The sequence below is a fragment of the Oncorhynchus masou genome, unplaced genomic scaffold, assembly GCF_036934945.1.
Source record: "Oncorhynchus masou masou isolate Uvic2021 unplaced genomic scaffold, UVic_Omas_1.1 unplaced_scaffold_1581, whole genome shotgun sequence".
In the NCBI taxonomy this organism is placed as follows: Eukaryota; Metazoa; Chordata; class Actinopteri; order Salmoniformes; family Salmonidae; genus Oncorhynchus; species Oncorhynchus masou.
Window position 1 is genome coordinate 5,120 of NW_027005881.1, and position 17,403 is coordinate 22,522.

Sequence of the window (17,403 nt, forward strand, 5' to 3'; positions counted from 1 at the left end):
TTGATATGTAGCCATTTGTAATGGGAATATTTCAGATGAATAAAGTTCATATTACCACAATACTTATTTATATGTTCTCCCTTCATGTAAAACACATGATTTAGAGTGTTTTATTTAGGACACTCATTGTTTATGGGTTTGCTGGTCACTAGACTTGATACTGAATGTTATGGATATGCTCATATCTGTTGATAGTGATTGATGCCAGACTGGAGGTACGAGGACACTGATTGTTATTGTATTCTGTAGCACTAGCAGATGATGCAGTGACTTCCTACAAGCCTCTCGGCGGCGGATGTTCACAGAACACTGGTGTTGTGAGATTAGAACATAGGGCTGCTTAGAGAAGGCCAGTTGGAAATGTTCAATTCTGGAGATTGTCTCCTGTTGCAACTTGTATTAAACAGATTTCTGATTGATTTGATCAATGATTGCTTACCTTCTGGTTCTCATGGAAATTCTCATTACACCAACAACTCTTAAAGAAAATAACTTGTAAATGCCTTATGAGCTTAGTTAATGAGGTTTAGAACCGCTGGTAAAGACAATGGAAGGAGTGCGAGTCAGTCTAATAAAGGAGAGATCAGGGGGACAGAACACACACGTGCACAGTGCACCTAAACAACCACACAGTGACGGACTTACAGTGAGATGACAGAATGGATGTTTTCTATTTCAAGTCTTTCTGTGGAAATTTGGGGAAGAATACCTGTCACTGTGCTGCCTAGAACTTTACTAGAAGGTGTATGACAAAAGAGTTACAGATCTTCCATGTGTGGAGCAGTACCTGACTTCCGGACTGTTCTGGGCGTGTTGTTGGCCCCGCCCCTTCCCCAGTCTTCTTGCTCAACAGACTGTTGAAGAAGTTAGCCAGCACGCCCTAAGCTGGTCTGCCCGCCTAATGGCACAGCGAAAACAAAGAGACAAAACATCACAGTTACGCAGCGAACTTGTACACACAAGGATGGCAGGTATTGTTTATAAAAAAGAGCAGTTAGGCTAGCGGTATTATTCCCTACGTACAAAATATACAGTGCATTCAGATTTCCACCTTTTGTTATGTTACAGCCGTGTTCTGAATAGGCTTGAATAAGAAAAATCCAATCTACACACAACACCCCATAATAAAAGTGAAAACTGGTTTAACATTTTTAGCAAATGTAATCAACATAAAAAACATATCTTATTTACATAGGTATTCAGACCCTTTGCTATGAGACTCCAAATTGAGCTCAGGTGCATATTGTTTTCATTGATCATCCTTGAGATGTTTCTACAACTTGATTGGAGTCCACCTGTGGTAAATTTAATTGATGATTGGACATGATTTGGAAAGGCAGACACCCGTCTATATTAAGGTCCCACAGTTGATAATGCACGTCAGAGAAAAAACCAAGCCATGAGGTTGAAGGAATTGTCCGTAGAGCTCAGGGACAGGATTGTGTCGAGGCATAGATCTGGGGAAGGGTACCAAAACCTTTCTGCAGCATTGAAGGTCTCCAGGAACACAGTGGACTTCTCCATTCATAAATGGAAGAAGTTTGGAACCACCAAGACTTCCTAGAGCTGGCCGCCAGGCCAAACTGAGCACTCGCGGGAGAAGGGCCTTGTTCAGGGAGGTAACCAAGAACCTGATGGTGACTCTGATAGAGCTCCAGAGTTTCTCTGTGGAGATGGGAGAACCTTCCAGAAGGACAACTATCTCTGCAGCACTTCACCAATCAGGCCTTTATGGTAGAGTGCCCAGACAGAAGCCACTCCTCAGTGAAAGGCACATGACAGGAGTGGCTTTGGGACAAGTCTCTGGTTCCACTCAAGGACACTCTATATGTCCTTGTGTGGCCCAGCCAGAGCCCGGACATGAACCCTATCGAACATCTCTGAAAATACCTAAAAATAGCTGTGCAGCAACACTCCCCATCCAACCTGACAGAACATGAGAGGATATGCAGAAGAATGGGAGAAACTCCCCCAAATACAGGTGTGCCAAGCTTGGAAGCGTCATACACCAAGAAGGCTCAAGGCTGTAATCTCTGCCAAATGTGCTTCAACAAAGTACCGAGTAAAGGGTCTGAATACTTATGTAAATGTGATCGTTCCGTTTTATTTATATACATGGGCAAAAACTTCTACAAACATGTTTTTATTTGTCATTATGGGGTATTGATTGTAGATGAATTAGGATTTACATTTTTTTTTTTATCCATTTTAGAATTAGGCTGCAATGTAACAAAATGTGTAAAAAGTCAAGGGTCTGAATACTTTCCAAATGCACAGTAGGTGCAAACTTAATACTGGTGCCAAAGCTAATCTTTGTCATTTTAGTAGAATGAGTTAATCGGGGATCTATGGTCTCAGTACCGGGTTGCATGGGCATCACATTGGCCACGCTTTGCTGTTGCCGAGCGATTTGACACCCGTGGAGACCCAGTGGGTGCTCTGTTTGAGGTGTCCTGAGATGAAAAGGAGGAGGAATGAAGGAGGGATGATACAGGAACAGTAGAGAGGAGAAGAAGTGGATGAGAAGGGAGGGGAGAGGAGAGAAAGAGAAGAGACAGGAAAGAAAGAAGGAGTAGAGGATCATTAATTGCATATATCAGAATATTTACATTAACTCTTTAGGTCCTTTACAGTAGCATGTTTCCCCAGACACTTACCACTGGTCTGCCTGCTGCCGCTGGGGGCTGCTTAGACAACAGGGTCTGTTAATAGACAACACAGAGCATGTAGTGTGTGAGTCCAGATAGAGTCTGAAGCCCTTAATACCACTAACCTAATTCATATGGCAACTGGCAGAATTAAACTTATCACAGCTGATGTCAGATTAGCATTATGCAATATTATCAAAGTAATGTTTTGGGTCATACCAGCTGTACAAATATACACTGTACATTCTCCCTTACCTGAAGCTTTAGGAGAAACACTTGGTCATCCTCCGCACCTAGTTCCTTTTCATGTACAAACTGCACAAAAACAAATCATAAACAAACACATACCTATATACCTTTTCTCCACAAAATGACATGCAAGTCATCCTAATGTGTTAGTTTAGTGTACATCCGATTAAGTACATATTTGCCTGGCCTTGTCACTGTAATCTGAGTACAGGCAGGCTCATCCTGGTAATCTGATGTTGTTTAAGATTAATGGGCCCATTAAAGTCGAGAGGAGAGGACTGGAGAGAGCAAACACCCAGAATCCCCAGTCCACCCAGGCACAGCACCAACCCTGCATGCCAGTAGTAATCTCTGACCCTGATCAGGGCTAAGGATTTTGGATTCAGTCACAATTTTAATCAACTCCAAGATACTACCCCTAGAGTGTAGGTCAGTTAAAAGGTCTGTTAAATTACACTTGTTTCTAATATTTCATGTCTGTGCCAAAAATAAGAAGGAGAAGATCTGGGAGTGACGTTACCTTTCTAACAGGAGGCTGGACGATAACCTCCTCAAACTTGTCTTCCCTTTTCAACGACTGAAAGTTCTCATATAAAATGGCAACCTTTTTTTCATTATCCCATCCTGATGGGCTGGAAGACAATGAACCACAAAAGCATAAAATATATATATAAAAATAACTCATGTCATTGTTAACAGCACGTGAGAAAAAGGCTAAATGTTTCATTAGTGAGAACACTGAGTCACACCTACATGAATACTGAGTCTTTGTCCACCACCTGGGCCAGCATGTCAAAGGGAAACCCGTATAATCTATGGACCAGGTATTTATACAATAGGTCTAGGTTTTTGTTTTCCTTCATTGATGTGTATAGCAGCGCTGCGCCATCTGAGAGACCACTACTTGTCAAGGGTAGTATTATTGCTAGAATGGCCAACGATATCTTAAAGACTCCTCTTCTACCGAGCTCAGAAAAAACATGCTCACTTCACACAAGAAAGAACAACCTGAAACTGGTGCCTGCACATTGTTGGTACATCTAAGAAAATATGAAAATCCATTAGTTTGACAGAATAACGCCAGAGGAATGCCAACTCTTAGGGCAGAAAACCAGTCGGTGAGGCAGAAGGATACACTGCAAGCAGAAGTGTCGGATGTGAGACTGGATGAAGTCAAAGTGTTCTTCCCGGTAGTCATGCTCTTTCTCTAGACTGAGAAACGTGTCACACTGCAAAGGAGGGAAGTGGAGAGGGAAAGAGAATACTGAGAGAGAGAGAGGGTAAGCCACACAAGACAAGAATGAAAAAGAAATTGAAAGCGAAGATGAGAAATAGAGTAAAACAAAATGACAGATTTTCCATCCTTTCTACACATGAATAAAGAAACCATACCAATGCCACGGAAAGTATCCTTTGATAAGTTGAGTTAACAAGGCAAGGTCATTTCTTTCCCTAATGCCAGAGCGTTGCCCACCTTACCTTTGTACACACCACCATAACAGGCACGCCCAGGTTGTGTGTGAGTGTGTTCTCTCCCAAGGGGAGCAGCACACTCTCCTCCTCAGCCTCCCCGGCCACGGGGTTCCTCCTCTTGGGAGAGGCGCTGTGGTCGCCCCCTGGCTCTGTGTACTCCTGGAACTGGCGGACCACTAGCGGTAGGGGAGAGGGTGGAAGAGATTCCGTTTTACAGCTATTGCTATTTTACCCTTTTTAATTCAAACTCCGAACAATTCATCTCAATTAACTTTATAGTTTACATCTCATGGCTACTTAAATTTTTAAAGAAATACTGTTGAAGTAGCTATTTCAAGTGTTTAATGTTGTAAAGTAAGAACGTCTCCCTCTCAGATTCAGACGTACATCTCTGTTCCATGTGCCTCAGTGTCTCTGGGTTGACTCGGAGCTTGTCGATGTGTTCTCGTAGCACACTGGCCCACTTCTGCAGAGAGTCCAGCACCATCCACGGCCTGGACATGTCCACTACCAGCAGGGCCATAGTGTCGGCCATGTTCTCCCCACACACAGCAAACTTCTGGAGGCCTTTGTGGTACAGGTCACCGTCCAGAATCCATGCGTTACACATAGCATGATCTGCACACACACACAGTTTGGGGTCAAATCACACCAAAAGGAGAAATTGTACAAGGCTATCCTATTGATCGTTACTGACCCATCAGACACTGACGCCCAAGCTACATTATGAACTAAAACAAATCATCAAACTTGATCCCCTTTGTTTTCTCATTGTGTCCAAAAGACACACTTACCATCGATGTCATCATCGTGAACGTTAAAGTACAGGTACTCCAGTCCTCTGCCTTTCATGTATTCTTCAACTCCCTGCAGTTTGGCTATGAGAGTGGTCTTCCCTGCCCCCGTCTCACCTGTAGCATGCATGAAAACACATTGGTGCAGGTAAACTGCATGCTAAGCAAAATGATTCAAATCCGTTATAGCCTACTGTAGGCTACATTAGGCCTTTAGGTCAGCTGCCTGCTGTGGCGGTGTTCTAGGCCTATAAAAGTATATCATTTTGCATCAATGCAGCTATAGCTCACAAAATCAGGCCTATATGCAGGGCCGATACAATACCTTCAGAAAATACTCACACCCCTTCACCTTTTTCAAAATGTTGTTGTGTTACAAAGTGGGATTCAAATTGATGTAATTGACCTTTTTTTGCAAACGATCTGCACAAAATATTCTGTAATGTCAAAGTGGAAGAAAAATTCTAACATTTGTAAAATAAAAGATATAAATAAATGAAACTCTTGATTAGATGCATTGAATACATGTTAGAATCCCCTTTAGCTGCGATTACAGCTGTGAGCCATTTCACTTTAAGAATTATTCCCACCTGGATTGCACAACATTTGCACATAACTATTTTTAAGTTCTTCAAGTTCTGTCAAGTTGATTGTTGATCATTGGTAGACAGCCATTTTCAAGTCTTGCTATAGATTTTTAACTAGGCCACTCAGGAACATTCAATGTCATCTTGGTAAGCAACTCCAGTGTATATTTGGCCTTGAGTTTTAGGTTATTGTCCTGCTGAAAGGTGACCATCTCTCAGTGTCTGCTGGAAAGCGGACTGAACCAGGTTTTCCTCTAGGATTTTGCCACTGCTTAGCTCTATTACAATTATCTTTATCATAAAGAAAACTCCCTAGTCCTTGCCAATGACAAGCATACCCATAACATGATGCAGCCACCCCTATGCTTGAAAATGAAGAGTGGTACTCAGTGTTGTGTTGGATTTGCCCCAAACAGTGCATTATTGCAAACAGAATGCATGTTTTGGAATATTGTTATTCTGTACAGGCTCCCTTTTCTCACTCTGTCAATTAGGTTAGAATTATGGAGTAACTTCAATGTTGTTGATTGTTGATGCCATTAAACTAACTGTTTTAAAGTCAACATTGGCCTCATGGTGAAATCTCTGACCGGTTTCCTTCTAATGATGTGCAGTTTTCAAAAATAACAAAATTGTTTGCACAACTCTTTTTACTGACTCGAGAATCATGATTTGTTTTCTGAGTGACTCGTTCATTTAAAAAGGCATAAATTGGCTCCTAGTTGTTCGTTTGACCTTCTAGTGGTGGCCGCAATTATTCAGTCCTACTGCAGGATTAAGAGCCAATTCATGCTTGATCCAAAATGTGGTTGGAGGCGCCGTATGGATGGTTTGACGCAATTACGGACCTTCTGAAGGCACGTACAGCATCGCTGTGCGCCTCCCAAATTTTTCCAACAATTGTTTACAGACAGATTATTTCACTGTATCACAATTCCAGTGGGTAAGAAGTTTACATACACTAAGTTGACTGTGCCTTTAAGCAGCTTGGAAAATTCCCCAAAATTATGTCATGGCTTTAGAAGCTTCTCATAGGCTAATTGACATCATATGAGTCAATTGGAGGTGTACCTGTGGATGTGTTTTAAGGCCTACCTTCAAAATCTGCGCCTCTTTGCTTGACATCATGTGAAAATCAATCAAAAGAAATCAGCCAAGACCTCAGAAAAAAAATTGTAGACCTCCACAAGTCTGGTTCATCCTTGGGAGCTTTCCAAATGCCTGAAGGTACCACGTTCATCTGTACAAACAATAGTATGCAAGTATAAACACCATGGGACCACACAGCCATCATACGTTCTCCTAGAGATGAACATACTTTGGTGCGAAAAGTGCAAATCAATCCCAGAACAGCAGCAAAGGACCTTGTGAAGATGCTGGAGAAAACAGGTACAAAAGTATCTATATCCACAGTAAAACGAGTCCTATATTGACATAACCTGAAAGGCCGCTCAGCAAGGAAGAAGCTACTGCTCCAAAACCACCATAAAAAAGCCAGACTACGGTTTGCAACTGCACATGGGGACAAAGATCGTACTTTTTGGAGAAATGTCCTCCGGTCTGATGAAACAGAAATAGAACTGTTTGGCCATAATGACCATCGTTATGTTTGGAGGAAAAAGGGGGAGGCTTGCAAGCCGAAGAACACCATCCCAACCGTGAAGCACGAGGGTGGCAGCATCATGTTGTGGGGGTGCTTTGCTGCAGGAGGGACAGGGGCACGTCACCAAATAGATGACTTCATGAGGAAGGAAAATTATGTGGATATATTGAAGCAACATCAAGACATCAGAAGTTAAAGTTGGTCGCAATGGGTCTTCCAAATGGACAATGACCCCAAGCATACTTCCAAAGTTGTGGCAAATTGGCTTAAGGACAACAAAGTCAAGGTATTGGAGTGGCCATCACAAATCCCTGACCTCAATCCCATAGAAAATATGTGGGCAGAACTGAAAAAGTGTGTGCGAGCAAGGAGGCCTAAAAAAACCTGACTCAGTTGCACCAGCTCTGTCAGGAGGAATGGGACAAAATTCACCCAACTTATTGTGGGAAGCTTGTGAAAGGCTACCCAAAACATTTGACCCAAGTTAAACAATTTAAAAGGAAATGCTACCAAATACTAATTGAGTAAACTTCTGACCCACTGGGAATGTGCTAAAAGCTGAAATAAATAAATAAATAATTCTCTCTACTATTATTCTGACATTTCACATTCTTAAAATAAAGTGGTAATCCTAACTGACCTAAAACAGGGAATTTTTACTTGGATTAAAATGTCAGGAATTGTGAAAAACTGAGTTTAAATGTCTTTGGCGAAGGTGTATGTAAACTTCCGACTTCAACTGTAGCTCTGCATTGACATGATTGTTTGACGATAGGCGAGGGTGGGAGGTCCTGTAAACACAAACTCACTTCCTTGACAACAGATCTGTGCTGCTCGGCGAAGCTCAAGAAGTATGGATGCCCTGACTTCTGCAGAGGCTGTGTCCCCATAGATGCTGCAAGGCCAACGCAGACGTCGGAATGACCAAGCAGCGCCTTTCATACACGCTCCTCCGGCTCAGCAGCTCCAGAGACGTGCCTCCAACCCACAACTGTTTGCCATATTTGCACAGGAAAATAAATCATGAGCATTGAGAAGACAGACATGTCTAGAACTGATAATTGGTTGTATGGTGCAAGAATGACTGCATTAAATTGATTTAATGTTAAGATGGACACAGCTTAGTAGAACCAAACCATACACAGCCTCTGCTCAGCAAACTCGAACTTTAGAACGAATCGTTTGGTCGGCTGCAGTTCGTGAACCACTGAACTCTCACGGCAGTCAAGCAATGCATCCCGCCAAGAGTCGTTCACAATCTCATCCGGTAGCAGCCACAGCTAGAGGGACCTCGTTTCAAATGTATCAAGAAATAATGTCATTTGTATGCCTAGCAATTAACATTGTTTAAAAGCACACATTTACAAGTCTCAGTCACAAATGACAGCTCCAATAAGACCCCTACTGTGAATGCCAGTCTTCAGTTCATCGTAGAGCTGTTGTTAAGGATGTGAGTTTGTGTTTACATAGGACTTATCGCCTGTTGTTAAGGATGTGAGTTTGTGTTTACATAGGACTTATCGCCCTCACCTACCACCAACCAATCACGGAAATGCGGAGCCATCCACATAATTACAACATTTGAGCGGAGCACGGCGATGCGGAACAGAGCTCAATTTGGCCTCTGCGTGCCTCCGGAATTTCCGTATTTGAGTCACACGATCCATTGGGCGCCTCCGACCATATTTGGGATAAAGCATAAATGGTCTCTTATTAACTCATTTTGTTCATTTGAGTCAGAAGATTCATTATTTTGACTGAACGGGTCAAAGATCTGAGTCAGTAAAAAGAGACGACTTCACCATCACGGAGTTAGGAAGGACGCCTGTATCTTTGTAGTGACTGGGTGTATTGCTACATCATCCAGTAATGAATAACTTCACCATGTTTCAATGGGATATTCAATGTCTGCTTTCGGAATTGGAAAACCTTTGTGTTTCTGTATTTGAATCTGTGTTTGAAATTCACTGCTCAACTGAGGGATAATTGTAGGTGTGGGTTACAGAGATTCAAAAATCATGTTAAACACTTTACACACAGAGTGACTCCATGTAACTTATTAAGCAAATTTTTACACCAAAACTTATTGACTCAAGACATTTCAGCTTTCATTTTTGGTACATTTCAAAAAACATACTTCCACTGTTACATTATGGGGTATTGTGTGTAGGCCAGTGACCAACACATTTAAATGTAATCCATTTAAAACTCAGGCTGTAATAACAAAATGTGGAAAAAGTCAAGGGTGTGAATACTTTCTGAAGGCATTGTATACCACTAGTCGACCAGATAAGAAATACATGTAATCTCATTTGCTTGTTGAGGGATTTATTTTACGGATAAAACTAGCAGGTGTTGAATATAATCACTCTTTCAATGCGATCGGATCAGATCCGATCTGACCTGCAGAAATGGCCATTTTTAGTCGTCTATGAAACACTGTCCATATTTTGTTGGACAATTATAAGCGGTGCTGTTATAAATGCATTCAACAACAGCCTGCCATAATTCGGTTAATAATCAATTGGTTCTCAAACCTCGCAACAATGGTCCAATACTGTCTGTTATTGACATTGTAATGGAATACAGAACGCGTGGTGAGAGGCACTCCTTGTCTAGCATCCCGCACACTCTGAAGTAGCGGAGGGAGCAGGTGGTTCATCCGGTGCCAATATTACACAACGCAAGCAGAAAATTAAATAGGCTTACCCATAATAAGAACATTTTTCCCAGACGGCAATTTTGACCGTGAACGCGTCGATACCTCACTCAAAATAGAGGACCTGCAAGAGAGACAATGACATCAGACAAACACCAAGCGCCCATATCCCTGCTATTCAGATGCGCTACTCCCTAGAACCAGATTTTCAAACCCTAAAACCATTCAAAGTGGCTCTGACAGGCCTTTCTTAAGCCATAGCATTGTATAGTTCAGGACCAATATTCACCATAAATTCTGGCCATCCTCGTCGCTGGTTTGATTTTCTATAGAATTTAGTGTATTTGCAGTTGACGTAATTCTCACTGTCGAAGCCATCTTCTATCAGCCTTGAATGGATTAAGTGCCCGGATGTTTGAATTGGCATAATAAAGGGCGCGTTCCAGATTCCCCTTATTTATAAGCGCTGCGGTCACGGCAAGTTCAAATTTGAAACAAGGAAGCCACGCAGAATCACTGATCTAAAAATAATCAACTTGCAGCAGATCTGTGCAGAACCAAGCACAGAGTGAAAGAGACATTTTAAACACGGGTTTGTACAAAATGATAAATGATTAAATTATGCAGTTATACAATCTGTGTCTGCTCGGAATGGAAAAAGTTGCATTGATATATTTTTTGAAATTGACATTTTACTTTCAAGTTGCCTTCCATCTTGTATGTCATCTTTTTTTGCAGTCACGCTTTGTAGATGAGCGTCACAACGTCTGGACTGTAGAAAGGCTCAGGAACCACATGAATAAGATACAGCAATCTTATTGAGCAAACTGTGACTGCAAAAAAAGATGACCTGGAACACAAACCAATCCTCTGGCACGGAGTGTCTGCTGGTGCTAGACTTCTGTGTCCTAGCCTCCTTTCCTGTGACCTAGCGTAACCTCTTTTCCTATGTCCTAGCCTAGACTCCTTTCCTGTGCCTTAGCCTCCTTTCCTTGATTTGCACTGATCTGAAAGCAAAGGATGAGTGAAAACAATATGGAGGATGTTTTCTTTCAAATGGCTTTCATTATTTTATTTTATTTTTTGTGTAAGTGTCCATGAAGGAAGGGAAAGCATGAGGAAGTAATTTGACTTATAGCCTTATATAGCTTTTCGCTAATATAGACATTTATAAACTGGGTAGTTTGGCTTCTGGATGCTGATTGGCTGAAAGACGTGGAATATCGGACGGTATGGTTGCTTTCCACTGCTTAGACTTTGCATGAATCAACCAACGGTTGCATGACTGTCGACTGTGTCCATCGACATGTCATCGACTGACAGAGTGCTATAACATGTGGTTAGCTGAAAGGTGAAATACCTATCTAGGTGTTGTAAGATCTGGCAGCGTCTAAGCAGTGGGACATGACGTGAACTACGGGTATGATGCAACATTTCTCGTTTACAGTCATATTTATGTTGGTAACTTGTTTATGATAACAATAAGGCCCCTTGGAGGTTTGTAGTATATGGCCAATATGTCACTGCTAGGGCGGTATCCAGGCACTCAGCGTTGTGTCGTACTAAAGAACAGCCCATTGGCATGGTATATTGGCCATATACCACACCTCCTTGGACCTTATTGGTTAAATATAGCCTACCCCTTGCGAATCTATCAACAAATACCCAAACAAATGAAAACTGCAAAATAAAACAATTTTAATTAAAGACAAAGCCAAGTTAACAATAACATCAGTTGCCAATACAAACAAGAATTAGAATCAAAACCTAAGGATGAACAATTCCATAAACCAATCTTGTTTGTCGCATCTGAAAATTCCTTACAAAATTATATCCCAGATCTAACGTCTCAGACAGGATGTGGACATACAGTGGCTTGCGAAAGTATTCGGCCCCCTTGAACTTTGCGACCTTTTGCCACATTTCAGGCTTCAAACATAAAGATATAAAACTGTATTTTTTTTGAAGAATCAACAACAAGTGGGACACAATCATGAAGTGGAACGACATTTATTGGATATTTCAAACTTTTTAACAAATCAAAACTGAAAAATTGGGCGTGCAAAATTATTCAGCCCCTTTACTTTCAGTGCAGCAAACTCTCTCCAGAAGTTCAGTGAGGATCTCTGAATGATCCAATGTTGACCTAAATGACTAATGATGATAAATACAATCCACCTGTGTGTAATCAAGTCTCCGTATAAATGCCCCTGCACTGTGATAGTCTCAGAGGTCCGTTAAAAGCGCAGAGAGCATCATGAAGAACAAGGAACACACCAGGCAGGTCCGAGATACTGTTGTGAAGAAGTTTAAAGCCGGATTTGGATACAAAAAGATTTCCCAAGCTTTAAACATCCCAAGGAGCACTGTGCAAGCGATAATATTGAAATGGAAGGAGGATCAGACCACTGCAAATCTACCAAGACCTGGCCGTCCCTCTAAACTTTCAGCTCATACAAGGAAAAGACTGATCAGACATGCAGCCAAGAGGCCCATGATCACTCTGGATGAACTGCAGAGATCTACAGCTGAGGTGGGAGACTCTGTCCATAGGACAACAATCAGTCGTATATTGCACAAATCTGGCCTTTATGGAAGAGTGGCAAGAAGAAAGCCATTTCTTAAAGATATCCATAAAAAGTGTCTTTTAAAGTTTGCCACAAGCCACCTGGGAGACACACCAAACATGTGGAAGAAGGTGCTCTGGTCAGATGAAACCAAAATTTAACTTTTTGGCAACAATGCAAAACGTTATGTTTGGCGTAAAAGCAACACAGCTCATCACCCTGAACACACCTACCCACTGTCAAACATGGTGGTGGCAGCATCATGGTTTGGGCCTGCTTTTCTTCAGCAGGGACAGGGAAGATGGTTAAAATTGATGGGAAGATGGATGGAGCCAAATACAGGACCATTCTGGAAGAAAACCTGATGGAGTCTTCAAAAGACCTGAGACTGGGATGGAGATTTGTCTTCCAACAAGACAATGATCCAAACATAAAGCAAAATCTACAATGGAATGGTTCAAAAATAAACATATCCAGGTGTTAGAATGGCCAAGTCAAAGTCCAGACCTGAATCCAATCGAGAATCTGTGGAAAGAACTGAAAACTGCTGTTCACAAATGCTCTCCATCCAACCTCACTGAGCTCGAGCTGTTTTGCAAGGTGGAATGGGAAAAAATGTCAGTCTCTCAATGTGCAAAACTGATAGAGACATACCCCAAGCGACTTACAGCTGTAATCGCAGCAAAAGGTGGCGCTACAAAGTATTAACTTAAGGGGGCTGAATAATTTTGCACGCCCAATTTTTCAGTTTTTGATTTGTTAAAAAAGTTTGAAATATCCAATAAATGTCGTTCCACTTCATGATTGTGTCCCACTTGTTGTTGATTCTTCACAAAAAAATACAGTTTTATATCTTTATGTTTGAAGCCTGAAATGTGGCAAAAGGTCGCAAAGTTCAAGGGGGCCGAATACTTTTGCAAGGCACTGTAGATATGATGAAGTTGGCCACTCGGCGCCTTGGGAGTTTCTGGCTGCAACCTCTCCTCTCCTCCAATGCAAAAGGCCTGGGAGACTGAGAAGACATTGTGCTTGGAATGATTAAGTGGTAGTCTGGGTACCAATCTTTTTAGCTGACATTCCACTACTTGACCTCCTTGGCATATGTTACGGAAAAGGCAACAAGAAGTGGAATGTTAACTAAAAAGACTGGTACCCAGACTAATTAAGTGGGTTCAGATCACAACCTTCAGAAGGCAGACTGGTGTGGCCCACTAGATGGTGCCATAACTTTCTGGCAGCGCCATGGTCGGCACCAACACTCGTCCTTCTGAAAGAGAATGAAAAAGATAAAGTTGCATTTCAAATTTGGACTTGAAAAGTATTTGGTTGTTTTGACATAGAATAGCCTGTGTCTCCTCACCAGTAGATTTCTTCCTGTAGAAGATCAGTCCAGCTGCTATAAAGACCACCCCCAGCAGCAGCCCACAGGTCCCAATCACCATCTTATTCTTCTCAGGACCAGGCATGGAGGGGTCTGTAATCACACAAACAATTAAGACATACATCTTATAATAAATAGACTTTTAAACCCTCCCTCCCAAGCACTCGTATCTCATTCAGACACTCCAAGTCCACACACACAAACTTACCCCAGTCATACAGTTTGGGCTCAGTGAGGCTGAAGTGCTCCACCATACAGGTGATTCTCTCCAGGTGTGGGTGTGTACTCCAGGTGCGAGTGGATCTGGTAGGTCCAATCCCCATTGACCAGCTCCTCTGTGGAAGTCACATTTGAGGTCACTTCCTGTCCGTCCCTCAGCCACGTCACTCTGATGGGTTTGGGGTAGAAGTCGTAGGCGCTGCACACGAGCATGGCCAGGTGTCTGGTACTGAACGGCTCCACTGACCTCAGCCTGATGTAGGGCTCAACTGGAGAGGGAATAACATACTGGGTTCTTCAGGGCTCGCCTCACGCTCTTTTCATGATGTTCATCTATCTCATCTAGTATGTACTCCTCCTTATCACTACCATTGAGTATGTACTCATTCACTCACCTGCCTTATCTAGTAAGTACCCATACACCACAGGAACGTTGCTGCTGCAGTATTTCTTCATTTCGTCTCTCCTCGCGGCCAGAAAAGCAGGGCCTTTGCAGGCCGTTTCAGTGAAGTTCTTCATCCATTGTGTGTAGACCGTACATTTCTCTGTTGTGCTGTTGTATTGTCCCAGTAACTTCTTGTTGCCGTAGACCTGCAGCAGAAACTCAATATCACGGGGCTCCTCGGAGCTGAACCGACACCTCATCTCAAAGTGTCCAAAATAGCCATCTGTCAAATAAACAGTCACAAACAAGATGAGATCTGGAGGCCTCGTTTCTCTTCTTTCATAATATCATCTGATCAACAGACCAAAGAAAACAAATACATTCTGTGGATTTCACTCTTTATGTATCTTTGTCTATAGAAATATAAGATGGAATCATTCTTTATCAAAATACAAACATGTTTAGTGCACGATTTCATCAGTGCACGATTACAAGAACGCAGAGGATGACACACTTTGACCACTATATACTTAAATCAAGGGTGAAATTGTAGTGTAGATATTGGAGGGGGGGGGGTGCGACGACGACGAACAGCAGACCAGTGGGTCCTCCCCTGCAATGTTTTTGGACATTTTAAAATGCATTTCCTGCGATTGTACACTTGACATCACTTATGTCTCTCGTGAGGGTTATTTGGAGGGTTATTTTGAAAACACAGTATAAGTGGAGAGTTGAAGGTCCCTCCCCCAAAATAAAAAAATGAATATAATTTTTAGGGAAAACAAACTTTGGGGGTGGGGGAGAGAAACAGCGAAGAAAAAATGTGCAGCTTTATACTGCTATTCTACACATTTTGTCATGAATAAGAGACAATGTTGAAGTTTGTAAGGTGATTTCTTGCAATTCTACACATTTTGGGCAGAGAAAAAAATGCTATTTTATAGCTCATCTCATGCTATTCTTCAGATTTTTTCCCTTCAGTTTTAAAGCAGGTTTCCTGCTACTCTACACATTTTGACATGAGGCTGAGAGAAAATGTTGCCATTTTAAAGTAACTGTCCAGTGAAAATCTCCCTTTTAAAAGTGAATATTCTGTTAACTCATTCTGTTGTTGGGGTACACCCACACCATTCTGTTGATGGGGTACACCCACACCATTCTGTTGTTGGGGTACACCCACACCATTCTGTTGTTGGGTTAAACCCACACCATTCCAAAACTGTATGGAAAATGATTTCACACTCATTGTAATTAATTATATATCATATAAATCTGGAAACACTGGACAGTTACTTTAAAAGTAAAATTTGGGCAAAACCCCCAGCAAAAACAACAGCTTTAAACTGTATAACTGATCAACCCACCATCATACCAGGTCATGTAATGTTTAAAAAAAAAACTAAAATGGATGAATAAGATATTTGGCTACATTTGGCAATTTCTTACCGATCTCTACAGCTTCCATCCAAAAACACATCCTGTGAAATGATATCAATACATACTGGAGTTATTCCTAAAGAAAATAATGTACTTTTCACTCTGTACATTTTCCCTGACACCCAAAATGATTCATTACATTTTGAATACTTAGCAGGACAGGAACATGGTCCAATTCACGCACTTGCCAAGAGAACACATGGGCATCTACTGCCTCTGATCTGGCAGACTGACTTAACACAAATGCGTAATTTGTAAATGACGTCTGAGTGTTGGAGTGCGCCCCTGGATATCTGTCAATTTTAAAAACAAGAAAATGGTGCCGTCTGCTTTGCATAATATAAGGAATTTGAAATTATTTACACTTTTACTTTTGATATTTAAGCATATTTTAGAAATTATATTTACTTTGATACTTAAGTATATTTAGAACCAAATACTTTTAGACTTTTACTGAAGTAGTATTTTACTAGGTGACTTCCACTTTTACTTGAGTAACTTTCTATTAAAAAAAGTATCTATATTTTACTCATGTATCACAAGTGGGTGCTTTTTCCACCACTAGACTTCAATCTCTTCAGTCTCTCTGTACAGAGACCACAAACAACAGCATTAATGTTGACTATCCCTTCAGTCTCTCTGTACAGAGACCACAAACAGCAGCATTAATGTTGACTATCCCTTCAGTCTCTCTGTACAGAGACCACAAACAACAGCATTAATGTTGACTATCCCTTCAGTCTCTCTGTACAGAGACCACAAACAGCAGCATTAATGTTGACTATCCCTTCAGTCTCTCTGTACAGAGACCACAAACAGCAGCATTAATGTTGACTATCCCTTCAGTCTCTCTGTACAGAGACCACAAACAACAGCATTAATGTTGACTATCCCTTCAGTCTCTCTGTACAGAGACCACAAACAACAGCATTAATGTTGACTATCTCACCACTACAAGTGTCTATAATGGCAGTCATTTTGCAAAGCTCAAGACGATAACTGAGACTTTGGACTGACTTTGTGTATCTTGATCAATTCAAAGTCATTCTGTGGTTCCTGTCAAACCTGATCACATCTATAGGACAGGAGCAGATTTTTACTCACCTACTCCAGACAGAGAGGAGAAGAGAAGCAATAGGTGGATGGACGAGAGATTCAGCACAGACATGTTTACTTCTCAGAACGAGAACAGAGTTAGATACGTCCTTCTGTGTCTCTATGTGGTTAATGTTGGCCTGTGTCTATAACGGAACGGAATGAGGAATCAGATTGGATGGACCAATGTCAGTCCAGTAGGGAAACAGCTCTAAAGTCTTTCAGGAAGTCATGTTATAATATTGCTATGCTCTCTCTCTCACTAAGCATATCACAAAGCACTGCAATTCATGACTGATGTGGAAT

The 17,403-nt window shown here is 41.6% G+C and overlaps 1 protein-coding gene and 1 pseudogene across 1 annotated transcript; both read right to left on the reverse strand.

Moving 5' to 3' along the window:
• Nucleotides 1–846: 846 nt before the first annotated feature.
• Nucleotides 847–10,407, reverse strand: LOC135531399 (cytoplasmic dynein 1 light intermediate chain 1-like). The gene is made up of 12 exons (XM_064959439.1): nucleotides 10,303–10,407; nucleotides 10,064–10,137; nucleotides 5,165–5,281; nucleotides 4,758–4,988; nucleotides 4,377–4,546; nucleotides 4,033–4,126; nucleotides 3,651–3,786; nucleotides 3,418–3,529; nucleotides 2,904–2,963; nucleotides 2,658–2,702; nucleotides 2,362–2,453; nucleotides 847–898 (listed from the first exon to the last, which is right to left on the reverse strand). The coding sequence occupies exons 1-12, from the start codon at nucleotides 10,389–10,391 to the stop codon at nucleotides 847–849; spliced, it is 1,272 nt and encodes a 423-aa protein (XP_064815511.1). The 5' UTR covers nucleotides 10,392–10,407.
• Nucleotides 10,408–13,427: 3,020 nt separating this feature from the next.
• Nucleotides 13,428–16,389, reverse strand: LOC135531401 (H-2 class II histocompatibility antigen, E-S beta chain-like; annotated as a pseudogene).
• Nucleotides 16,390–17,403: the final 1,014 nt, after the last annotated feature.

Bases quoted from the DNA above. Each gene is read 5' to 3' on its own strand.
- LOC135531399 (XM_064959439.1), bottom strand. From the start codon at position 10,391: ATGGCTTCGACAGTGAGAATTACGTCAACTGCAAATACACTAAATTCT. The intron at 4,547-4,757 runs GTACGTCTGAAT...CCCTACCGCTAG, and splicing joins GAGGCACATGGAACAGAGAT to TGGTCCGCCAGTTCCAGGAG. The intron at 2,454-2,657 runs GTAAGTGTCTGG...TTTTCATCTCAG, and splicing joins CGGCAGCAGGCAGACCAGTG to GACACCTCAAACAGAGCACC.